Genomic DNA, 26,379 nt, shown 5'->3' with positions numbered 1-26,379 from the left:
ACAGCCCTTGTGCACTGAGGAATGTCTTTATGCAGGCAGGTGTCAGATGTTAAGTCAGATGCTTCCAGGCAAACCTTTCTCCACACTGATGAGTGTTTATTTTAGAAATAAGAAGAGCTCTTTTGTATCACTTTCATATGGTTTAACCATATAAAAATGACAATAATTCCATTTTTTGAACTAGGTTGGGGGGGGTCTTTGTCTAGAAAAGTGTTTACTTTTCCTGTGCAATGTTCAATTGTCTTGGCACTGGTGGAAGGGACTCTGTCAGCATTAAACCACATCCCTAGATAATTTTCTTATAACACCTAACACCTTAGAATGATCTGGGGTTTACAATTTATGTTATGCATATAGGAACTAATCCAGAGTTGTCACCTACATAGAGCTTTGGCTCAAGACCACAAGTTCCACCTACATCATTTACTTTTTCCAGACTGATTATGGGGGTTGAGAGAGTGTTTTCTCTGAAGGCTTGTAGCCCTACTGGGGCAACAACTAATTCTAGCATCTTGTCTTGCCATGACTAGCTGCTTACTAGCCAGTGCCACTTTCTGATCTCTCTAGCTAGCAGAAGTATTGTCTGATTTCCAGTTCTTGTGGCAGTGAGAGGGACATTTCAAAACTGAGGTAACAGTGCACTATTGTCTCTGATGTTATTCATGACACAATAATGCCTTGATACTCCTGTCAAGCTGAGACTCACATTGTGCTAGCTGGTAGAGAAAGACAGAGTAAGTTAACGTCTTTGCTGTAAAGTTACTCCCTAAGATGGCAGCACAGACAAAGCAAGGGAAAAAAAAAAACAAACCACACTAAAATATTGTTGTGATTTTGTGACTATGAAGTTCAGACATAGGTAGGAGAATGGTACAATCCAGCCCAGTACTTTACTGTTCCCTTTGGACTTAGAGGGAATATACCCATACTCACAGGTAGCCCATGTTTCAGCAGTTCTGGTGTCACTCATCTCTGGACTTAGCAAAGAGCCAGGAACAAGATCCTGCTCTCTCGATCCTCCAGTTCTTCACCTGAACTTTTGGGGTACAATATGATATTGATACCTTTTTTTTTCTATTGAAAGAAAGAAGGAAAGTTCCTTTCTAATTAAAAATTAGATGTTTAGAACTTTACAGGTTTATATGTTCATGTCATGTGTTGGAATTTTTCAACAGCCTTAAGCTGATAACAAATGCCCAAGTTTAATTCAAAGACCACAGGAAAGATTTTTGCTAACTATGTCAAGATCATTTCCCTATTACAAATGGCATAGTTAAACTGTTTTTTGAGAGAATCTCTAACATTTTTAGATTTACATTAATAGTATTGGAATAATCATCCTGTGGCGGTAACCACAGATTATTGAGCCTTTTTTGGCTCAATTGGAGCTTCAAAGTTGTTCACTTTCTTTTATTCAGTGGAGCTGTGAGTATTTACATTTTAAAATGCACTGACCATGATAATTGCAGAAACTGTTTGTTGACATAGAATTAAGCATATAGGTAAGCATTCCTTAGATAAGTCTAATTTATTCAATGAGAATGTTCCAGAAAATAGCAATTTATTATTGGTCCTTTAGCAATTAGACTTATAATTCATAAAAGTGATGGTAGATCAGATTGCTAATCTAATTCACAATACATATTGGCTGATAAATTTCCGAAATGGTTCGTAAAATCTGTCCATTAATAATGGACAGATATTATTCACATAATTCATTTTGTTAGTTTCTAGTTCCTGGAAATGCAAGAAATGCAGTGTTTTGGTTCACTGGAGTTTTCATTACATTTTGTCTAGTTTTTAGACTACACCCTTCTCTTATCATTGTGTGTATGAGAAATTGAAGGAAAAACATTGCCTTGAGCACTCAGATCTGGTACTTCTGAAACTGCTTCAGAAACTACTGAGTCTGCCTGTCTTCATGTGCATTGTATGTCCATATAGTTGACCAACTCTATAAAAACTACTAAGATATCCTTATGGAAGAAGTAAATCATCCATTTGGAAAGTTGAAAGTTTCTGTGATCAGTTTTGTTTTTGAAATTTTGATGTTACTTGAAAGAAGTTGTATTTTCAGACCATCCTCTGCTCCCTAAATATTTCCAGTAGAAACACGTTTTCATCCATGTTCATTTGGAAAATGTTCACATATGTGTGATACGTGTGTTACGCGTATCAGGGATACATATATCACTGAAAGACATATATTCATTTCAACACATCCAGCCCTATGAGCTGCCTCTTTCATTCCTCTTTGCTACCTATCTCTAAATGTCTGGGTGGTTTTGAATTAATATTGGTTTTGTTCAATCAGTTCAAATGTTCAATGTATTTTATGTTTATCAGTAGAGTTATGTGTCTATATACTGAAGAGGATGAAAACATTTTGAAATCTGTTTCATATTAAATACAGTTGTTGAAATATTTTTAAAGTCTAGTTTGGGCATACATACATAAACACTACTTAGATATTTAGTATGTGGAGGTGGACAATTGGTGAACTAATAGACCTAGAGCTAGGACAAGCCAGGAGTTAAGTAGCATAAATGCACCAAAGTCCTACTGTATGATAAGGCTAAAAATATGTTGTTTCTCTGTTTCCACATGTTAGTACAGCTTTGGGCAGTAGTGAAGGAGAAAGGAGAAGGGGAAAAAAATTATGTTTTGGACCAAAACTATGCAATTCTTTCACTGGTTCTGAAAAGTAATATGGGAAGTACCAAACAGATGACTTTCAGCTGTTCTATAAACCAGCAAGTATGCATATTGGTCCTAAAGTCTATACCTTAACAGCAGCCACAGTCAGCTTACAAAGATACCAGTTCCACATGTGCAAGGTTCCTTTAGCTTAATTCTGTAACTACTGTATTCAGCCTTTAAAGTGTAAGATTATTTCCTACTTGAATTTTAATTCTAGTATTGACATATGCATTTAGGACATTCTCTTTTGTATGCCCTGTGCATTGAAGAGTCAGTATGGCCAAAATACCCAGAAGAAAAAATAGAGGAATTCACAGCTAAGTACCACATGAACTAAGACATATTTCAGTTAGCATAATGTAACACTCTGCAGTAGGGGCAAAACAGCATTTCTACAGAAAAAGAGTATTATGTATGTAATTTTAAGATTATTATCTCCAAAAGTACAAGTACTCTAGAAATTAATTTTTAATTTAGTAGGATAATATTAATTCAAAGTGTTGCAAGCACCTTTAGCTGTTATAAAATAATTCTACAGTCCTGTAATTCTATAAGATTTTCACTGTTTTTTTCTGTGCTTCTTAGGATGTTGAAATCCATGTATATCATTTATGGTTCAGTTATTTGTGCATCCCTACTCCACTTTATACATCTGCTTTACATTCTTTACCTTCCATCTGTGAAAGCCCATAAAAGTCACTTGGGACTACAAAAGTACAAGGGTAAGAAGTATTTGACCTCACAGTTCGTGAGCTCCGCAAAGGAAACTCCTCTTTAATGTAGCTGGAAAGAATTGTGAAAAAAAACAATGTTAATTATGGGAAGGGTAACAGATGCAACCTGCAACATTCAGAAATTTCAAACACTGGAAAAACAAATCCTTTTTCTTTATGGAAACACAGCATTTCTTTCTGGAGGAAGAAACAGACACCCTCTTCTGAAGAAATCAAGATGTCCAAAGGGTTTATGTGGCTTGTTAGCCACTGAGACGTGAATTGCCAACAGAAATATTTTGCACTTACACCAATAACAAACAAAACGTTGCTGGAGGCAACAGCTACTGTGAGCACTTGGAAAAAAATAAATTCAGGCAACTAACCATGTATCAAAATAGATTCTGGAGTAAGAAAATGCCTTCTTTTCACCACCTACTCAAATGTCTTATTTCAGATTGCACCAAAACTGAAGGGTAGATGATATTTCCATTCATTCTGACAATTTCTTGGGAAAATCTGGGAAGATCTCTTGCCCCAGATCATTCATATGGAGAACATACTCCAGTTTATCTTAACTGGCTGCCATATGTCACTCCTTTTCCACTGATAAATAGGTCCCAGTACATATGTACAGATAGTGTCCTTCAGTGTATTATGGCCTGGAAAGTGACCACGGGAACTTCTAACTCAGTACACAAGATGCATTTATTATTAGAAAGGGTTAAACAGTTGTCATTGCTACAAAGAGAACCAAGAATATTGTCTAAAAGCAAACTACAGCATCATTAGTGCTTACAGTGAGGCTCAGGATGCATCATTTTATAAAATCAGAGAACGTCACCAGAAGATGGAGCTCAGCAGGGGGAGCAATGTTCCTTTGGTCCATCAGGATATAGGGAGGAAAAAAAGTTCTTGCATGCTAGCTGTTTAAATATGTTAAGGGTGTTACTTGAAAGGGAGGAAACATGTTCAAAAAATAAATTTATAAAATAAAAAGAGGTTAGAATTGTTCAGTGATGGTAGGATAGCACAATCTTAAATGGTTATATGAGTATTGTGTTTGCTAACATAGTATATTTTACATGCACCAAGCTATTTCCATTGACTGCAGATCTCAGAATATCAGAGTGGGTTTCTTCCTGCTTCTTCCACAAAATCTGCTTCATTCTGCTGTCATGCTTTATGACTTTTTTCATTATCTGTCTCCATCTTGTTTGGAGCCTGAGGGTATCCTTCTTCATAATCACTCTCTTTAAGCTTCTGCCTGGATTTGCTTTCTTCAAAGATGGGCTCTCTGAGCCTTCCTTTTCCTGAATTTTTAATTTATTCTCTCAGCAATCACTTTCAATAATGTCATGCTGGAAATTAAGCTACTCTTCAGATTTAGAAAACATGGCACTATCTGGCTTTCATGCTTTGATTTTGGATGTGGGAGTATATCCAGGTCAGCATTGATTTTTGCATTAATTTGTTGGGGAGGCTATTTTCTTGTATTTTCTTTCTGAATATAGGACTGATTTTTTTGTGTGTACATCTCTACCTATCTCTGAAGTGCTTTCTAGCTGATATGTTAGTGGAAGGCCTAGTATTTTAAGGAATTTTCTATGTTTAGCTGACAGAATTAGGGGTTGTACAGTTCAAATAGCACAAATCTGGCTTTAAGGTGATTTAATGCCATTATTAACAATCCTGTTGATGCAGGATTTACATAGCTAGTTCAGAGAAGTTTTAGTTCAGTGATAGGTGCTCATCCAGGGGTTGAAGATGATCCCCTGCTTTCCCATTGCATCTCTCAAAGCTTTAGTACCTCCTATCTCAACAGCACAGAAAAGTCAGTCAGGAATACCAAAGAAATTTGTGCTCAGCATTTGAGTTTTAAATTCTTTTAATTAAACTTCTTTTAATGTCTTCCTTTATATTTTGTTTAAGCTAGAGGGAGAAAACCAGTTAATTAAAGCCACTCTATTTTGAAATATATTGTCCATGCTGCTACAGACAAAAAGTAATCCTACTGTAGGCCACAAAACATTTCCTGTGATATTGCAGGAATCCCAGAGACTTGCAGTCCAAGAACTTCTGACAAGAGATGAAAATGCAGAACTGCAAGTATTCATCTTAGCCTCATTCTCCAGCTACCAGAATGACATTGATCAGAGAAGGAAAATTCCCTTTCATGTACTGTTTCTTCATCTGTCATTATAATAAAAGAAAAATTAAGGTGAATTTTTTCTGTGCTTAAGATTTTCTCTGCTGACCCCTTCACAGATGGGAGATCAGGGATTGGAGCACTTGCAGTCTTACCTGTGGGGTTGGTTTGCAGACACGAGATGTCTTCTGTTCTCATCTACTATCAAGAGAGACCAACGAGACTGTGATTTTGGCAGATGAATTGTGCTCTAAACCCAAGCCATCCCTCGTGCAACCCTGTAATCGCTTTGACTGTCCACCCTCCTGGTATCCTACAGAATGGCAAGAGGTAAGAATTTATGTGTAACCTCATTTTATGACTTCTTAAAGTCCTCATTGCACATATTTCAATGGTCAGAGGGTTGGTGCACTTCTCCTAAAAAAACAGGCTGGAGAGCTGCAGTAGAGAAGGCCCCAGGGAGAGCATAGAGCAGCCTTACAGTTTATCAAGTGTGCCCACAAGAAAGATGAAGAGGGACTTTTGACAATGGCATGTAGCCATGGGGGAAAGAGTAGAGGGTAGATTTAGTTTTGGTATTAGGAAAAAATGTTTTAGTGTGAGGGTAGTGAGGCACTGAAACAGGTTGCCTGGGGGAAAGTGTGGATGCCCCATTCCTGAAAGTGTTCAAGGCCAGGTTGGATGTAGCTTTGAGCAACCTGGTCTAATGGAAGCTGTCCCTGCCTGGTGGGGGACAGAGGGGAGATGGGGTGGGGTGGAACTAGAAGAACTTTTAGATTCCTTCCAACACAAACCGTGCTATGATTATATGGTTTTGCTTTAGCCCATCAACAGGAATCATTAATCATTCTGACAAGCCATTAAAAAGCTGCAAAATGTGCATTTTTTGCTCTTAAAAAATGCATCAATGTTTCCAGAGGCAAATAATGACTGTAGCTATTTCTAATGCGAAGTTATTGGTAAATCTTAACAGCTGGCTATAGATTTCAAACAAAAATATCTGGAATATATTGGTTAGCTGCAGTGAGTGTACTTGGGTAAGCTAAGTTTTTAGGAATACTAAACTAGAAGGATTAAGGATAAAAGAGTCTTTAAAGCATTTGGAGTACTTAATATATTCTCAAATAATAATTTTGTTTAGTACAAGAAACGTTCCTCACGCTTCAGATTAAGAAATGTGTGTTAAACACTTTGCTTTGGGAGATGGATGCTTTATTGCACTAATTATAAAAATTTCTGTTTACACAATGGGTCTGTAAAAGGCTTTACACCATTAGAAAGCACTCTGAAATGAGTTAATTTGCTGAAATCTGGTTACAAATTAAAATACTTGTGTAATTCAAAAGACTTAAAGATGCTTCTTTAAATGGTTGTAATACAACAGTTTTAGTGTTACCACTGCAGGAAGAAAAGATCTTGCACTGTTCTCAAGACTAAAGGAAAAATTTGCTGCGTGGTGTAGTTGTAAGAAAAACACCTGTTTAAATTTTCATTTTTGATGTGTGCAAGTCTTCATTCTATACTATGTGAAAACTATTAATATTTTGCATAGTGCTTACATATGCCTATTCAGTGCCTTTATATAAAATCTATTCTTCACTTAACCAGGGAGCCAGGGAGACATTAATGTACTTACCTAATGAACTTGGTTAGTCCATGAAGCTGGGAGAGCTTTGGGTTTGGGCAACCAACCCAGTGAAAATATTTATTCCAGTCTGATGGTCTGTCAAAGCTAGGTAATGAGCCTAAGGCTTTAGTCCTCTGTTTAAAACAATTCAGTGATATTTCATGTTTTAATTTGTCTACTCATACTCACACACATGTATATACTTAGTTGTACTTTTGAAAATTTCCAAACTATAGATGTAATAAATGTTATATTTGCAAATAGCAAATACTTTTCTACTAGTTCATAACATAATAACAGAAGTCAATCATTTTAAAATTAGGATGTATAAGGAGTACCTATGCTTGTCTAAGTCCTATAATTTGCCACAGTCCTTACAGAAAACAATTTTCTGTAAGCGTATGTGAACAATCAGAAGAGATATAATATGTGGAAAAAATTATTTTCTGCTAACAGTGATGATTAGCTATAGATCACATTAGAACGGTACCAATTTTTTTCTGCTAGCGCTATCTCCAAACAGATTTTTCAAGATTGTAACAACTTCCTCAACAGTTTAAAGATACATACTTTCACCTGTCTAAAGTAATTTTTCCAGCTGTTCAAGGGCTCTCAAATGCTTTCTCTTTGAAATGCTTAGTAGATCTTAGTGAGGAGGAAGCTTAAGTATAAAAGCTTTAACAACTATGTTAATAAGAAATTAAAACAAACTGTTCACAGGTTCACACTTGTAGTAGCTAGCTGGTATCTTCTATGGGCCAAGAGAGAACCTGTGCTGTGATTCATTGCTACAGTTCAACAAAAATCATATTGTAGCTCTTCTGCCTTACTTACATAGACTTTTTATATTCTCTGCTTACCTTTCACTGGAGGAAAACAGCACAAAAAATGTGCTTCTGTACCTGCTGTCTTTTGCTTCTGTTCAGATGAGTACTGTGCCAGAAAAAAACCTCTAATCCATCAAAATCAATTTCCTTTCTCATATTTTTTAAGGATGTCTGTGTTCCTTCTTTGCAACACCATCATCTTTACAGATATTTCCACCCTACAGGAAAGCCAGATCTTGCAGCTCAGTCTCACACAGGTTTCCCATCTGAAAACCTGCACCATGAGGCTTGTGCATTACACTTAGGGATTATTACAGCTGTTGGCTTCTGAGACATGGAAAGAAAAGAAAACATTTGGAAAGGATGTGACTGGCTGAGACAACTTCTGGAGGTGCCCTCCAGTCATGCACCAGAACTGCTGTAGAACGCTCCAGCAGAAGAAAACCTGAAGAAGAATTACTTTCCTTGCATTAAGGGACCCACAACACCTCCCATCTCCCCAGGCTCCTGAGAGGATTCTCCCTACACAGGGAGATGAAGGGTCCTTCAGGAAGGTGCCTTCCTCATCCTAGGAAAGATCCTTTAAAGCTTCACCAACATGAAAGTGTAAAATCTGTTCTCCACACAGCCTGATTTCAATACATTTCTTTGGCCTCATCAGTGGAGTTTGTGGTGCTTTTCAGAACACTCACTCACACTGCTTTAATGCAAACACACAAAAAACCCCCTCAGAAGATTTAAACTCTAATTATCAGTGTTTTCTTTTCTAAGCCTTTTATATTTGTAAGGAAGGATTGTCTGAATTAAATGCCATTCAAAGCCCTGGTATTTCTGGTAGATAAACACACAATAATTATCCGTGTTGTAATATTTAAAACAATTTTTAAAACATCTTTTTACATATTCCGAACTATATATTATTAAATATTTCTGTGTCGTAACTAAATGCATTGGAATCTTTATAATTTTCAGCTGGGCACTTCTGGAGCAGAGTTTAAGCTTTCATTTTACAAGGTCCTATAAATATCTGTTCTGCATACCTGAAATTGGAAACATCCATTAGTAAATCTTCATCCACTTTTGTTTTATTACTGAATAAGTGCTATAGTCTCAGTCCCAACATTCTTTATTTGCTCTTGAGTGCTGTCTTTGCTTCAAAGATAATTAGAACAATGACTTTAAAACAAAGTCAGCATGGGAAAATTGGTAGTATTTTCTTATATTTTTCTTTCTATTTCTAATCCATACCATAATATGTCTCTTCTAAATTTTCAAATGTTAGACCTTAAAAGAAACTGAGAGACCTTATGTGAAAAAAGTGTTTACTCCTTTTGCAGGTGCTTTATCTTACTGTGGAATCTTAGCAGAGAATTAATTTTTGACAGTAAGGAAAAACCTGTATTGTTCTATACCTTGAGTAGAGAGCAGTGTAAAATTAAACCATGTGGGAGACCATGGAAAGGGACCCGGGAGTCCTGGTCAGTGGCAAGTTGAACATGGGTCAGCAGTGCCCTGGCAGCCAGGAGGGCCAAACCTGTCCTGGGGTGCATCCGGCACAGCGTCGCCAGCCAGACAAGGGAGGGGATTGTCCTGCTCTGCTCTGAGCTGGGGCAGCCTCACCTTGAGTGCTGGTTTGGGTGTTAAAATATGAGACAGACATTAACCTGTTAGAGAGTGCCCAAAGGAGGGTCACAAAGATGGTTGAAGGGCCTTGAGGGGAAGCTGTATGAGGAGTAGGTGAGGTGACTTAGTCTGTTCAGCCTGGAGGAGACTGAGGTGAGACCTCATTGCAATCTACAATTGCCTTGTGAGGGGAAGAGGACGGGCAGGCACTGATCTCTTCTCTGTGGTGACAGTGACAGCACCTGAGGGAATGGCCTAAAGTTGTGTAAGGGGAGGTTTAGGATAGGTATCAGGAAAAGGTTCTCCCCTCCAGAGGGTGGTTGGGCACTGGAACAGCTCCCCAGGACAGAGGTCACAGCACCAGCCTGACACAGTTCAAGAAGCATTTGAACAGTACTGTCAGGCACATGGTGTGACTCTTGGGGCTGTCCTGTGCAGGAACAACAATATGTAAGTGAATAAACTCCAAGAAGCAAGAAAAGGTATGTTTTGTCTTATCACTGATAGAGTTGGAAGGGCAAAGAGACTTTCTGAGATTTACTGATTGATAGAGGGAACATACTTTGTGATATTGATAGTGAGTACCCATTTGGTATCTTGTATATGATAAAAGTCCTTAGGCAACACTGGAATAATACTTTTAATCATATTTTTCTTCTTCCTCAGGAGTGAATTTTCGTCAAAGGGGAGGCTGATAGACATTTTCATTTTCATTAGTTGAAAACTACTGTCTTTCTTGCTTAATTTTTTGGAAGCCTTTGAGCTTTGCAACATTCTAAATAAGTAAGACAAAATCTGATTTTACACATTAAAAGAGAACAAATATAAAAAAGTCATTCTGCACTTCCTCTCTGTCTTTCAAAGAAAATGTTTATCCTAAATACTCAGGCTAGCATTAAAGTTCATGCAGCTTATCTAAGAGAGAAGGGCCTTTCATGACTGCAAGATTTTTTAAAACACTCCCCTTTTAACTGCTTAAGTATACCTTTTAATACTTCTCCATATTATTGTCTGCTTCTCTTGAATAATTGCCATGTCACAAGCTATAAGCAATTCCTGGTCATGTCAGTGTAATGCAAGCTCCCCCTTTTCTTTGCTAGAAGAAAGGAGAAAAGGAGTTGAGCTGGCTGAACTGAGCGGAACTGAGAACCTGTTACTAGCCTCAGGAAAAGGATCCTCAGGAGAGAAAAAAGAAAAGCTGAGCAATTAAATTTACAAAAAATAGTCAGGAAAGCTACTAAATTTGGTTACTCAAAATTTCCTGCCCTCCTTGAGTAGAAAATTTGATGCAGAGAGGGATATTTACATTAAAGAGAGAGGGGAGGTGTGTTCTGTGGATATTAATAATCTCAATTTACTTATCTACTGCTGGACAAGACTTTTCCACTCTTTCTGACACTGTGTCAGAGCTCAGACACAGATACTACTACTTAGATTCTCTACATCCCATGCAAGTGTCTCATTTTCCAGGTGGAGAGGACAAATTTCCCACCTCCATACTGCAATGCTGAGTCACTATTTCTATATCTTTTGAAATAATACTTTAAAAGAGCACATTTCAGAAATACTGAAACAATTTTTCTAAAAATTAGCAAACTAAGCTGCTTCCCTTTTCCCTTTTCCAAAATAATTTTGACATTTTAAAAGCAGTCTACTTCAAGGTCTCTGAAATTTTTGGTTTATGCTTTCTGTTTGGCCAAGAACAAGTGTTAATTTCTACCCTAATTCACAACTAATTTTTACAGCAAGTGGGGTGGTGTAGGTGTGATGTGAGGTGGTTGTCTCTCTTTTCTCAGTGTTCACAGACCTGTGGCGGTGGTGTCCAGAAGCGAGATGCACTTTGTAAGCAGCGCCTGGCAGATGGAAGCTTGTTAGAGCTGCCAGAAACCTTCTGCTCCATGCCAAGGACCATTACACAACAAGCCTGCAAAAATGAGGATTGTCCCAATGAGTGGCTTCTCTCTGACTGGACACAGGTATGCTATTTGTTTGCATGAGTATTTTACAGATCTTGGAGATGAAGTTCCTAAGCCAGTTGGGATAGAGGAGCCAAATAAGGTCAGACTCCACAAAGCATGTTATGCCCAGTTTTGTCCTGTAATCTGTCCTTACCATCCTGGTTGAGGACGTAATCACTAGCTTCATGTTCCTCTGTGGTGTCCGCCTCCACAGATGTGCTTTAGTCAGCTGACCAAACCTTTAAGGCCCTTCTGGTGTAAACACAAGTCATGCTCCAAGCAATAAATCCCTGCCTCTGTCCGTGCCTCTGCTTATTATTTCCTCCAAGGCATCAATGAAGAGTAATTTTTATTACCCTAGGCTACATGCTCTTTGTTGCAAAAACCTAGCTGTTCTGATAGTCTTTTCCTCTTGGGGCCACTCCAACTCTTTCTTATGATGAAGAGAATAGAAAAGAAGAGGAAGGGAGGGATCAGGAGAAGAGGTAAATGAAAGGGGATGGGAGGAGAGATATTATAAAATTATAATTTTACTTTATAAGGTCAAAGCAAAGGCAAAGGTTCATGCCAGTAAGCATGAAAGTCATTGCACATCTTTCAGTCTCTACCACCACTCTTCCAGTCCTCTTTCATGGAAGCAGTGGAAATTGGAAATTGGAAAAGAAGTGCCAATCACCCTACCGAGCTGTCCCACTTGCACCATTCTTATGGGGATCTGTCTGGGCATTTTACTCAAATTAGTGGATGTTTTCATAAAGTCTTCTGCCAGGAGACAGCCATTCTGGCAGTGAAGATGGTAATTACAGTGCATTACCCATTTTCTATCTCTTTTTACAGACTGTTGCTTGATTCCAGTGCAAAGGCACTGTTTGTATTTCTTTTTCCACAATACTACATGCATAAATATGAAATTGAATAGTCATGATGTAGTCCATCAAACCATGTCCACCTGTGTAACAAGCACTGCAGTCTGGTATTAGAGGGTTTATACTATTCTGTGTAGGCCATGAGTAGTAACTACAAGGCTGAGGTAATTAATTGGTGACTAAAATACTCATCCCTTTATTATTCCTAAATGGATTTGCAACAGCAAAGCTTAAAGATTAAGCTTAGGTCAGATTTTATCAGGCCCAGAATGCAACTGTGATCTTCAACTCCATGAGGTCTGCTCTTGGACATGAGCTGGAGTTTTTCCAGCCAGTAGACAAAGACATATAGAAACAAAGCTCAAAGACTGGCTTTGAACTGTAGCACAGTACCATTAAAACAAGAGACACCATCTGACAGAAAAGAAATGGTAACAGGAACATGGAAAGAATCTAAATATTACAGGACAGAAAATAACAAGTATTTCATCTCCTTACTGTGCCTGCACTGTTTGTAGCTGCATGGTCAGATGCTGCTCTGCTTTATTCTGCTGTAACATTTTAAAAACTGTAACTGCTCTGTCCTGCAGTGTGTGTATGCAATGTGGATATGGGAAGTGAGGAGGGAGTGTGTGCCAAGGAGCACCTTTTCCATTTCTCCTAATGTTTCTCATTCTGTTCCTAGTGTTCAGTGAGCTGTGGAGAAGGCACACAGAGTCGAAATGCTGTTTGCAGAAAGATGCTGAAAACTGGGGACTTTGTTATCATCAATTCCTCTCTCTGCCTCCCTTTGCCATTCTCATCCTTGATCAGGCCCTGTTCACTAGGCCCCTGCGCACGTAAGTGGAAAAGGTGTTTGGCAGTGTCTGGGGAAAAGGGATTGAAAGTACTTCACTAAGAAATCTGTGCTATTTCCTGCTTCACAGCCTGCTTTCACGCTAGTATTACTCAGTCTTGTGGAGTGGGTTTCTCTGTCTGTAAATAAGTCAAGCCATTGGAGGAATACTAAAGATTTCACTAATGGAGTTGGATATGAGGCAGTGTGCTGGAAGGGAGCTACTAGTTTCTGGAAGAACTGGCTCAAAATTCTGACCAAAATCTAGGTCTGAATTTCACAGCTGGAATGTAGAGGCTGAGAGATACAGCAGCCAGAGGGCTGGAGCAAATAAACTGTCTGCTAGAACAGCTACAAGGAATATGGTTGGTAAGGGATTTTGCTGATGATCATTTAGAAACTTATTACTTCATTAGTCACTCCAAATCCTCTATGACCTGAGATTTCTAAGGAACTATGTGGAATATGTAATTCTAATGAATTCTATTACATTCTATTACATTCTAATGAATGTAATACAAGTTAGATGTATTTTATGTTGGTAGTTCATGCATTTGTTTTTGCCCATCACAAGTCCCCCTGTACACTCTTCCCTAGTTTGCAGTAAGCCATCTGGATATGTGAAAGTCAGCCTAGCTTCAGCTTGCCTCTGAAACTGCTGAATATTGGGTATGTAGGGAGAAAAGATCGGATCTTTAGAACTAAAGCTTGAACCAAATTTTGCATGGTATTTACTAATAATATGCCTATGCAGCTTAATTTAGTGCTTCATAATAAAGATTTTTGACACAGAGATCAGGAAACCAGAAGGACATGCTGAACTAGCGCACTGTAATAGTATTTACCACATTTTTAAGCTTAGCCCAGAGAATTTTTTTCTGGCCAACATCACTCCTTGAGGTAGCAAGACTTTCATTCTTCCTTACTGTTGCAAGCTGCAAGATCACGTTGTCTTTGAAGGTTTGGATGATAAACACTATTCAGTGCATTTCTTGAATAACAGTCTTTGTTTAAGTACTTTAACAAGATCTGTGTTTCCACTGAAGTTTTCTCTCTCCTGTAAAGCTTTTATCCCTGACTATTTGGTTTCTGCATATATTCTAGGCTACCTTCACCTTCCTGAAGTGTGTCTTGTTATTCCTCTTATTTTGATTTTTCTAGTTTAATGTACAGCAAATGGTGGCCAGTTTCTCCCGTTACTGTCTAATGGGTCAAATGCTGCCCATGCCCCACAATGTAAACTACTTGTTTTGTTTAATGGTATCACATACTAATTATATAATGATATTTCAGGGCACAACAGACCGGCTCATAAGCAAAGCCCTCATATTATGGCTGTAAAGCAAGTTTACATCCAGACAAGGAAGCAGAAGAAACTGCACTTCATTGTGGGTGGCTATGCCTACCTGCTGCCCAAAACTTCTGTTGTCCTCCGATGCCCTACCAGGAGGTTCCGAAAATCAATGATCACTTGGGAGAAGGATGACAAGAGGCTTGTCAGTTCAGCTCACATCACCATTGCACCCTACGAGTACATGAAAATCCATCATCTGAAGCCTTCAGACACTGGGACATACTCCTGCACAGCAGGGCCAGCCCGGGAGCATTTCATAATTAAACTGATTGGAAGCAACAAGAAGATCATTGCTGGGCAGCCAGCTGGTATTAGGGAGGAACAAGACATGAGAAAGGCTGGCTTAAATGATACCTTGAGAACAGAGGATAAACATCTCAATGGGATTTTCTTCAATGGTAGCAAGGCTGAAAAGCGAGGGCACCTTTCTAACCCCAGCAGATGGTATGACAATATTGTCTCAAGACTGCTACAATTCAGGGGCTGGCCAGTGGAAAATTTGGAGTCCTGGGAAGCCCAGGAGTCTGTGGAGAGAAACGCATCCTCAGAAGAGGACCAGAGCCAGGAGCATAGCCTGCCATTTACTATGGTCACAGAGCAGAAACGCCTGGATGATATCATAAGGAATTTGTCTCAACAGCCTGAGGAGCTTAAAGATATCTACACTGAGCATCTTGTTGTACATCTGGCTCATGAGGTTTTCAAGAACTACTTGGACCACCAAGAATCTGTCCTCAAAGCATCAAAACGAAAAGGTGATTCAGCCTCAGTGGAGTACCCTTTCCACAGATGTGTTTCTGGATTTACCAGCTCCCTGAGGACATCATCTACTGAAACATTTATTCCCACCTCTGTAGACCTGGCAAGTGGCTTGCACAGGCCTCATCAAAAGCCTGCCATCCTCCGAAAGATTTCAGCAGCACAACAACTTTCTGCTTCAGAGGTTGTCACCCACCTGGGACAGACAGTGGTCCTAGCAAGTGGTACACTGAGTGTGCTGCTTCACTGTGAAGCAGTGGGAAACCCAAAGCCCACCATCAGCTGGGCTAAGAATGGAGAGGAAGTGAAATACAATGATAGGTAAAGCATGTTATTTAACTTTTAAGAAAATAATTGATATTTTGACTCGTCACTTTCCATGTGTTACTGCCAGTCAGTCCCGTGGACAAAGCCATGTTTTGCTGTAGTCTGATTTCATAACAGAAGGAAGGGCAAGTGCATGTGAATTGGTAAATGGGTTAAACAGGGCACTGTAAATCTTCAGCCAGGTCTGGATGCAGGGTCAGACTGGTGTGGCAGACAGGAACCTTACCTCTGACTGAGTAAGTAAAAAAGAAGGGATTGTAAAGTACTAAAGGACATAAGTGCCTAATACAGTAAACAGAGCATTCTGCATCCAGAGACTGGGAGTCTTAGCTTATTTTCCCATCTGAAGGTGGAGATTTTTTGCTATGAAGATTGATACAGAGATATGAAAACTGGTCATTGATTGTTGCTATTTTTTTCTGTTGAAGCTGAAATTGCATTACTCCTAGTACTCCAGGAGGGCTTGACAGACATGTAGGAGAAGATGAAGAAGCTGAGGCTTTGGCCTTCCACAAATGTATCTATGCATTAAATTGCCCCAGGATAAGCCTCAAAGGGCATTACAATCACCATTTACTGTGTATGTTCTGATAAAGGCTGTAAACTGTGGAACCACACCTCATGGCTGTTTGCAGCTTTCCTGTCATCTCTACAGACTGATCATTTAGCATTTGTCTTCTCATGTGAATTGATGAATCCTCATCTGTTTAAATTCTGGAATGCTGGTCCCAGGTGTAACCTGAGAAGTTGGCATAACAAAATGCTTTTTTCAGTATACCACAAAAATTATGCTGTTTTTCCTTCAGGTAGTATTTACTTTCCGATCACTCTACATTATTGATTTGTGTGGAAGAGCCCACAGAAAATAGTTATTTTCAGTACAAGTTATATGTTTAACTGTGTTGATAACATACATTCTTCTCATGTGTATGCTTGGGATTTTATATTTTGGTTCTGTTCTGTGAGAAATCATTATATAAGAACAGGAAAAGACTGTAGTAGGCAGTAATAATGAGCAACACAGCACAACAAAGTTGTCCAGGGATCTGGTAGCAACTCCTCCTGCATAAGATACTGACCTCAGCTAAGACATATACATTTAGTCATAAGGTCATGGGAAAAGAGGGAATCAAAACAAAAATTAATTTCCAGTGTGGTGCCCTTGGATCATCCAGTAATGTCTTGATTTAGGTAAAATTGCCCCTTCTATACAGTTATGAAATTAGGTTCTTAGCTCCTTCTTTATTTTTACTATTGAATCAATGAAAAAGTAATTGCTTTCTATAATGATCTGAGTTTCCTGGTTCCTGCCTCTCTGTCTGAAGGCTAATAAGTATATTAAATTAAACACAAAAAAAAAAAAAAAGGTAACTTTTGAAGGGGTAGAGGTCACTGAGAACAAGAATGTACCCGTGGTGAAAAATCACATATAGTCATATAATCATGACTTGGACATACAAAATCCCTTCATTTGGATATCTTCCTGTGAAAATATGTGTAGGCCTCCCCCAAAATAAGTTTCATATATAAATTTTCATCTAGTGGTTATGTCCCATTAGAATTGGGCCATTAAGTTGAGGTTTTTTCTCTACTTGAAATGACTGTAACTTCTGTGGCATCCATGAAAGGGAAGGGATGTTACATGAAGTTAATATATGAGGAATGCTAGACACTACAGTCATGAGAAATTGGCAAGTTTATTTCATACCCTATAATCTCTCATGGTATCACAACATGTAGATTAATTTAGCTGAAGTAAAAGACACTTATATGATTCCTGAAGTTTTAGTTCAGATTTTTTTTTATTTAATTTCACAATTCCTTTTCAATCCTTTTTCTTTCCCATTCAGTTTGGCTGAAATAGCCTTAAATGTTGTGGTTTGTTTCTGAATTATCAGTCAGTTGTGTGTATGCTCAAAATTTCTATCAGAAAGTCTGAGGAAAGTATCATTTCTTTTCCAGTTAGTGGCATAAGTCATTCACAACTCTTCTTTAAATATTGAGGTAGTTTCTGCTTTATGAACTTCCTTCTGCAATCATCATTTATAGTTCCCCCAGGCTGGTGTGGGGGGGAAGAAATTACTATTCTCTGAGCTTCAGGTGCAACTCAACACCAATATCTTGGGAGCTAATTTTTTGTGGATTTTTTTTCCTGGGTTCTTTAACATCAGTATTCTGGCTTTGGCTCAGAATCCTCTTGCTGCCTGTCAGTCAGCTGTGTCAATGGAAGCTGCAGTTTAAGCAGTCTTACAGTGTATTGCTGTAAACTGCAGGGCCACAGATGTAAACATACGTCTGGTATGTTTGAACTGTCCTTTAGCTCTGCAGTTTGTTTTCTTTGTACTTTGCCAACCATTGAATGGAGAAGAGGATTTTCCAGCCCACCTCTGTCTTAATGGGAATAAGGAAAGAAATAGAGGTGGGCTTTCCTGTACCGGTATCAGAGAGAGACATTTCTGCTGAGACGGGCCAGAGAGTAGTGCTGAAGTTCCTCAGGTCATGCCCTACTGAATATACTAAGATTTCAGAAATACTTGGTGGGTATTGCAATTCTTAGAGTATAGGCTGCTGGTTTTAGGTTGGGTGACAGCTATACAAACCACTGAGATAAAGGCATTCACTTTTACACCTTGTGGCCATGGGTTTTGTCTGATCCAGTGATGTCCAGTAATGATGGTTGATGTATGGCTTTATTCTCATTGCCCCATTCCATAAGCTGTTTCATCCACCTAAAAGTATGACTCCTACTGCATGGCTATCCTTGCAAAAATCAATTTTCTTTGGCTTTAGTCTAGGTACAGTCACAAAACGATATAACATGAGCCCCCAAAAAGTGCTGGTTTTCAGTTACGTAAGAGAATGAAAACATGTTACACAAATAGCTGCAACAGTTGAACATATCTGTGGTTCCAGTAAAAGATCTCCAGCTTGTGCCTGCCTATTCATCCTGAGTGCCTATTTAACAGAAGAGTCCATACTCTCTCCTAAGGTTAAAGAGTCAAGTTAACACCAGCATGGGTTCTGAATGCCATTTCAGAGCCTAGTAGTATCCATACCAAAGTTTTTTGATTGCTGTATATGTTGGAAAATGTTTTATTTTAGAGAAACTTCAGACTAAATTTCTTAGGAATCAGTTTTAAAAGTAAAAAATCTTTGAGGAATTCATGTATTGTTTAGTAACTCTTAGAAGTATGCTGCAGTTTCTGTCACTGGGGATCCACTGGTAGTTGATAATTCAACTTCTCTAAAACAGAAATAAATTTTATAAAAGCATATGAAGCAGCATGTGAACAGTAAGTGGTATGAAGTTAGGTGTTTGTGAGATGTTTGTTAGGTATTTGTCTGATTTAGTCATTGATATATGTCCTGCAAAATATGTTTTTGTCTTGGAGGCAATGCAGTGTGGAGCAACTGAGATGAGACTGATTAAATATTAAGCTGTATTATTTTCAGTCCATAAATGAGATTCTGAAGACATGCTGGTGATGTAAGAATTGCTACAGCTGGTTAGTTTTTTTCCACCCCTGATAAGCAACTCAATACCTAACAAAAATAGCAATCTATAAGCAAATAGGGAATTCAGCCAAAATAATTCTATACAATGAGGAATGATAAAGGATCTGCTTTCAAGAAAAGCAGCTATGCCAAATTGTGATGCAAAAATAACAGAATTATTGAAAAGAAGAGGACATTATGTTTATTTCTGGAGAAAGACATTAAAACTTGGGTTGAGAGGATAGGAGGATGGAGGTGTAGGAGTTCATTTTTTTTAAAAAGTCAAGTACCTGAACTACCTCTATTTTTAAAATATTTGTGCTGTATCTTGAGGTGACTTAAGCTGACAGAGAGAGGTTTATGTCAGGAGAGGTGATTAATAACTGTTGGGGAAGATGAAATAGGAAAACCTTATAAATATGATTGCCTGGCAAAAGATTTGGAAAATACAGACATTGAGATGAGAACTAGATTTGAAATAACAAACCTTGACTACTGAATAACTAGAAAACAATAGTATAGCCAGGCTGAAAGCAATCCCCCCTTCTGATTAAACAATGCCTTTTACCTGCAGATAGGTCCAAAGGTCACATGGAATGCTCTGTCTCACCCCCCAATGTATGGTTCATCCCACACCTGTGACCCTCCCCTGAAGTATCAGGTATCTGTGAGCCCATTGGCCCAAGTCCTGTTCCAGCCCACCTTGAAGCCCCCTGATAAGGTGTGCCCGAGGGACCGGACGCTCTCTTGGATCTTCCCCTGGGACCCTCACCTGGAACCCTCTCTCTCCCTCTCCCTCTCCCCCTGGGCCTGCCACGAGTTGCGCCTGGCAACTCCAAGCAGGGCCTTTCCCCCTTTTAGTAAACCACATTTTCTAAGACCTGACTTGAGAGATCTCTCATCCATCCAAACCGTCCTGGAGTCCCACGCTCTCTACAAATAACAAACAAATTATGCATCCATTCTTGATGTGCAATATTAGGCAAGATCTTTCCTCAGCCTGAAGTTGTCAGAAACATTAATTAAAACTATTTTAGGGGCCTTGTAAGCATTAGTTTAGTGTAAACTGAAGATCTGCCTACATGCGATATTTGCAGACACGCAGACAGAACACACAGAACTTTTAAATGTTACAGGCTGTTATAATTTGGGACAACTTCTGAAGATTTAATGAATTCCATGTAATAATTGAAGCAGTCGGTGTTAAACTAAAAATTTATGTGTGAGATACTGATACTGATACTGAACATGAGTTCTGCAAGTAAAAAAATCTGTTAGTTATTGTCACTGTTAGCAGTGACTATCTAGTCAGCCCTGGTTATGACTAAGAGGTAAGAAAAACATCCTTTTTCTTACCTCTTAATCAAGCAAAAGTGGGAAGGGAATTAATTCAGCAGTTGGTGGGTTTTTGGCTGCGCAAGCACAGACGCAACTTTAAAAGTATTCATGTTTGTTTTGCAAATGTGCATATTTCTAAGCATTTACAAAACTTCTTTAAAAACAGGCATCTCTTATTGATAATGACTATTTTTCTTATTACTCAGAAAAGGATAAAATAATAATGTTAACTCTGGAGATTTTTTTCCTATAATACATTTTGCTGGGTGGCCCTAATCTGGTTTGGTTTAGACATCTACCACCCACAGTGTTATACCAAATTGAGTATCTGTGGCTTTTTCATCCATGAGACAATAGTTTTTATAGTGGTGATGGGAGTGTAAAGAAACTCATCAATTCCAGGATCTGTGAGCAGATTTCTATTGCATGTGTTTTACAGGCATATCCCTCCCCCACTTTCACCCTTGCCACCCACCGTCAATCATAGCCTCTATTAAGAGTTTACAAGCAACAACTGCTGAAAGTTGCTGATAACAGTAGATTTTATCTACAGTTTCAGCCAAAAAGAAAACTCAGAGAAAGGAGCAACAATCATAAAACACAGTGTGATGAAAATAAGGGTACATAATCACAAACCCATGGACTGAATTCTCACTGAAATAGGCCTATGTCAGGACCTTATGAGTTATACCACTGTAAAACCAGACAGTGAAAAGAAGCAGTTCATAAGAGCACTAAGACCATATTAATTCTATTTAACCATAGACAGTGCAGTGTAGCAGCGCGTTCTGGGGGCGGGGGAGGACCCCCCGGGGGGCCCCCCCATAGGCAGTGAGTTCGCTGGTAGCAGCAGGCAGGCAAGGAGACTCCACACGGCTTCTGAGGGTGCTCATTAGATGAGGGGTTATTGGGGGTCCTACCCCCGGGAGGCAGCATGGCTTCTGAGGGAGAGGGGGGGAAAGGGGAGTGAGAGGGGAAAGGGGAGGGGGAGAGAGGGGCTGAGCGGGAACCAGCCAGGAGAGCTGGCGAGAGAGCGAGCGAACCATCCCCCCGGCACACTTCACAGGGAGATTCAAAGTGGGCGCAGAACAGGTTGGGCCAATGGGATTACAGACACAGGATACTGCAGGGGAGGATCACAGGCTTGGAATAAACCAGACATTTTCCAGGGGTGAGACAGAGCATACCATTCAACTAAAATATAACACCACAGTACACTGAGCTCTTGGTAGGTTCCTCTTACTGGCAGAGGAAAGAAACAGTGGGTTCAGCCCAAGGAGGAGCTGAGAAGTCCTCTCTATCTTCACTGACTATTAGGCAAGAATCAAAACTGCTGAGTTTGTACAAGCTGCCCATCAATAAAAGAATCTGAACTTATTTCAGGCTTTAACACTGACCCTGTGGTTCACTTCACTTCTTTCTGCATAGCTTCAGCATGTTTCATGATTTTTCCCTTGCAATAATTTGGCTTTTTCTTACTATTGCTATTCCTATGCTGCAGAACTGGAAGACAGCAATGCTGGGAAACTCATTCAGCATTATGCAGAAGTGTTACAGCAGAGGAGGAGGTTTCACTGGGCAGATGTCCTAATTACATAGCAGTCTTTCTTTAATGCACATATCAGCAGTAGAGGAACAGGGAATGAGACTAAAATTTAATATAAGCAATCACAACTTACAGTATCAATGTAAGAGTTTAAATTTCTTCATAGATTTTTAAATTTAACCTAAAAGCCTGATCTATAAAAAATATTACCTAAGCCTAAAAATTCCCAGTAAATATGTTCACGTTCACATGGACTAAGAGACTATTACATCTTTCTTTCTTTCTGCTTTATGCCAGGTTGGTCCTTCAGCCTGATGACTCCTTGCAGATTCTAGCACCTGTGGAAGCTGATGTGGGTTTCTATGCTTGCAATGCATCCAATGCCCTGGGATCTGACTCTGTCTCCATTGCTGTCACCCTAGCAGGTAATAGTTTAACCCCTGTGATTGCAGGTCCAGGTTACTTGTGTGAATCTGGAAAGAAGTTGTTTGTGGAGGAACAGGTTTGCTAAAGCTATGTAAAATGCATCAACAGAAGTACACTGGTGAAAACAGAGGGTGTGAGCTCTGCAGAAACCTTAGACTTTCATAGATAGTTTGTGAGGTTTATGTGTCTCTGCAATATATACGTGCTTTTTCTCACTTGCATCTGACATGCTCTTAAAAACAGGGCTTATCCTGGTTATTTGCAACCTGTAGGGGCAATGCAGTCCAAGCCTCCAAACTTTGTGCTTAATTTTAAACCTAACACTGATCTGTTCAAATATAACAGATGGATTGCAGGACTTACTCAGGTGTACATTAGGCAAGCCAGAAAACTTCCAGAGCCGAATCTTTTACAGGATCAAACTCTATATCATATTCAGTCACAAGTGTGGCTAGCACTGTTTCCATTGTAGCAAATAGAGGTTCTCAAAAAATAGATTACATGTTTCTATTTCTCTAGTAACAGGTTCTAAAGAAGACTAAATATCCTGTGCTGATTTAGAATTCAATTCTAAAAAAAACTCATCCAGATAAAAGCCAATAGCAAAGGGAGTTAGAAGTATGAATCCAGCTTCTTCAAGGTTCCCTAGCAGACATGGTCAGCAGGCCCACAAACCACATCAGGACTAGGAGAAGGGTGGAGCAGCAGACATGAAGGAAGAGCTGTTGAGAAAGATACAGGAACAGAACATACAATGGCAGCTAATGACTGTGACAAGGCAGAGAGGTTTTACAGAAGGAGGATCCTATTTATCACCAAGGCAAAAGTAAACATGCTAAGAATACTGAAAAGCTTATTGATTTTGCAGACTTATCCATTTCACTGCTTCAGCATGTGGAAATGCTTGGAGGCTTCCAATGCATAGGCAGCAACCATCAGTTGCCATTGTATCCATGTATGACTAGAGGAAGGAACAGGTGTTGATTAGATTTAATTAAAAAAAAAAATTTACACCAAACACAGAGAAAATTTCAGTTAAGAGAAGCATAAAGAAAATGTAAGAAGGCAACAGTGGATAACAGTGGAGCTTAGAAAAGTAATCAGTAAATCAACTAGAAAGAGACTCTTGTCTTGTTCTTTAACAGAATGGGTGAGTCTTCCAGAGCAAAAAAGAAAGATCTGAATCAGAGCTACAAATTACCTGTAAGCAAAAGTGAAGAGACCAATCCTTTTTACACTACTACTATCAGAAATAACTTTGCTGAACTCCAGGCAGCAAGGTAGTAGTGCTGCTGTTAGGGCAGTGTCATATTTTAGAAGCAACTAAACCTCCACACTAAACCTCTTATGCAACACCAGCATGAAGCTGAACATGACATTAAAAAATCATCAGTCAAAACTGCTATTCTGTCCACATTGTTCAGTGAGTGTAAAAGCCAGAGTTTTTATTCATGTTGTGGCAATAATTTTGTATGACACTGTGAAAATAAAGCATTACATATACATGTGACACAGAAAGACTTTAAGTTTTTGATTATCAAATTATTTATTATCAAAGCTATAATTTAAAAATTTAGGTGAATTAACATTCTCAGACTCAAGCAGAACTCCTCTTAGGAACTGGTATACTTTTGCATCTCACATCCAAGGCAAAGAGCTGAACAGCCTATAAAGTGACGCCATAAATATCAAAGTGAAATACTGAGCAGTTTTTGGAACAAAGTAACAATCTTTTTGGCATAATGGAAGTATTTTCTCCAAAAAACATGGAAAGCTGAGATAATCTTTAGAGGAATCAAGAGTGGGGACAAAAGCTTATTTCATTGAAGAATTTTCTGATTCATTTAACACACACATGGGAAAAAAGAGACAGTGGAATATGCTCCCTTTTGTTTTCACAATGGTTTCCTACTCATTTAGGGGTTGAAAAGCTAAAAGATTTTTAATCTTGTAGTGGGGTTATGAAAACCAATCAGGAAAATAAAAGGCTGATGGATAGCTGAAGAATTTTTCTTTTGTTTAGACTTTGCCAAAAAGTATCAAAACTTTTGCAGGTATTCAAACAAAAAAATGCAGTATTTTACTTAGCTATTCTTGGGCATTAAAATCACCAAACTAAAAAAATGTAAAGTACAAAAAAATACCAAACTGATAAGACAGGAGTTACAGATGAATAGCATATTTTAAAAGATGTGGAAATAGAGCTATATGGAGAGATTTATATTTAGGACTGACTTAAATTTTCAGAACTCTCCATGAGCTCAATGAAATCAAATTATTTTTCTCACATCCATCTTTTCTTCATGAGCCACTGCAAAATTAACATACAAGTAAAGCTAATGATAGACATTAGCCTGAAACTGCAGCTTTTGGAGGCAAACAAGGATATCTGGTTTGGTATCTGACCATTTATTTAAAATGGGGGGAAAATGGTGTTTATAGATTTTTTTAAATTATGGGTTTGAAAATGCAACACTGAGTCAAAGACACCGAATTCCCATGTAATATAAAGGAATTGTGTTATGTTCTGCTATTCCTGCAACTTCCTCACTGCAAAGCACTTTCTCTGAGACAAGGAAGCACCTTAATTCAGCTCTTTTCACCTCTGCTGCATTAGTCCTCTCTCTCAAAGCTAAGCTTGTGTACCTCTGACCTGTTTTGTAAGCATCCTTTTACAGTAGCACTACAAAAGAATTTGCAGAAGGCTTCTTGAGCCATTGATGGTAGATAACTTCGTAAGTGATCCCACAAAGACACAACAGCAGCAAAACACCTTGACTTGCTGTCACTAATGTTGAAAGCACACTTTATTGTGGGCAAGCAGTATCTCTATTAAGATAAACCCCTTCCCATCAGATAACCTGTTTTGTTTTATCTAAAACACGTAGTAACAGTGTATGGTGTTAATACAGTTTGTATCCTCATCTTCTTCTGCTGGCCATTATGAAAAAACTTTCTGGTTGTGGTCTGGTCTTCGCCACCCTGGTGTTTCCCCTGTAGGTTAAGGAAACCATGATCAATGTGTAGAAACAGCTTGATTGTTAAGCTAAACTTTCTCCACTGTGCTTGTAGCCATCACTCAGGCTCCTGGATTTGGTCTTTACGAAAGGGTGGTGGTGCAGCTGCAGCACCAGGCAAGCATCTCACTGCAGCTCCAGTTGTGCTGGTGTTTATTGATTCAGCTCGTTCTCCTGCATGTCCATATGGCTTTAATGCTATTCTGCCTCTGCTTCAAGCATGCCTTTTCTTTTTTCAGGACAGCTTTACCCATGGAACTCGATGACACTGAAATATTATAAAAAGCAGGGGGTCTTACACTTCATTTTCCCTCATCTGCCTGCCTGTTGTATGTACTTTCACAAAGAGTGTTTCAGCCTATCTATCCCATTGTGACTCCAATGTGCTTGTTATGATAAACTATGGTGCTTCTTTTATGCAGGAAAGCCACTGATAAAGGCATCAAGAGCTACCATGATCAACACTGAATCACTGGCTGTCACTGTTGATATTGGAAGCATGCTGAAAACAATCCAGAAAGCAAACGTTAGCATTAACTGCCAGGTTGCAGGTAAAAAATTATTTTCCCCTGTGCAGGTGCCTTTGGCTATAAATTTCTGTGGGATTCTTTGCTAAATTGGTATCTGCAGTTGCAGCTAACTGAAATTGCAAGGTTTTCCTAGGTCTTGGACAAACTTCATTGCTTCCATTAATTCTTATCACAGAACTTGTCCTCTTTTTATCCATATCAAACAAGGCAAGTGTAGTGGCTTAAGAAAATTGGGCTCAAAAAAAAAACCAAAACCACCTGAGTCAATGCAACAGGCATCATTGTAAGA

At 38.9% G+C, this 26,379-nt stretch overlaps 1 protein-coding gene across 2 annotated transcripts in view; it reads left to right on the top strand.

The window, feature by feature from the left end:
• Positions 1–26,379, top strand: part of ADAMTSL1 (ADAMTS like 1) — a 173,697-nt gene that overhangs the window by 116,819 nt on the left and 30,499 nt on the right. For both annotated transcript variants that reach the window (XM_068175688.1, XM_068175687.1), the window contains 6 exons: positions 5,682–5,892; positions 11,436–11,615; positions 13,149–13,302; positions 14,592–15,732; positions 22,415–22,542; positions 25,983–26,111. In XM_068175688.1, the coding sequence (XP_068031789.1) occupies positions 5,682–5,892; positions 11,436–11,615; positions 13,149–13,302; positions 14,592–15,732; positions 22,415–22,542; positions 25,983–26,111 (1,943 nt within the window). The remainder of the gene's footprint in view (positions 1–5,681; positions 5,893–11,435; positions 11,616–13,148; positions 13,303–14,591; positions 15,733–22,414; positions 22,543–25,982; positions 26,112–26,379) is intronic.

The sequence above is a fragment of the Anomalospiza imberbis genome, chromosome Z, assembly GCF_031753505.1.
Source record: "Anomalospiza imberbis isolate Cuckoo-Finch-1a 21T00152 chromosome Z, ASM3175350v1, whole genome shotgun sequence".
Classification (NCBI taxonomy): Eukaryota; Metazoa; Chordata; class Aves; order Passeriformes; family Viduidae; genus Anomalospiza; species Anomalospiza imberbis.
Note: the sequence above shows the minus strand (reverse complement) of the source record. Positions and strands in the feature narration are given on the sequence as shown.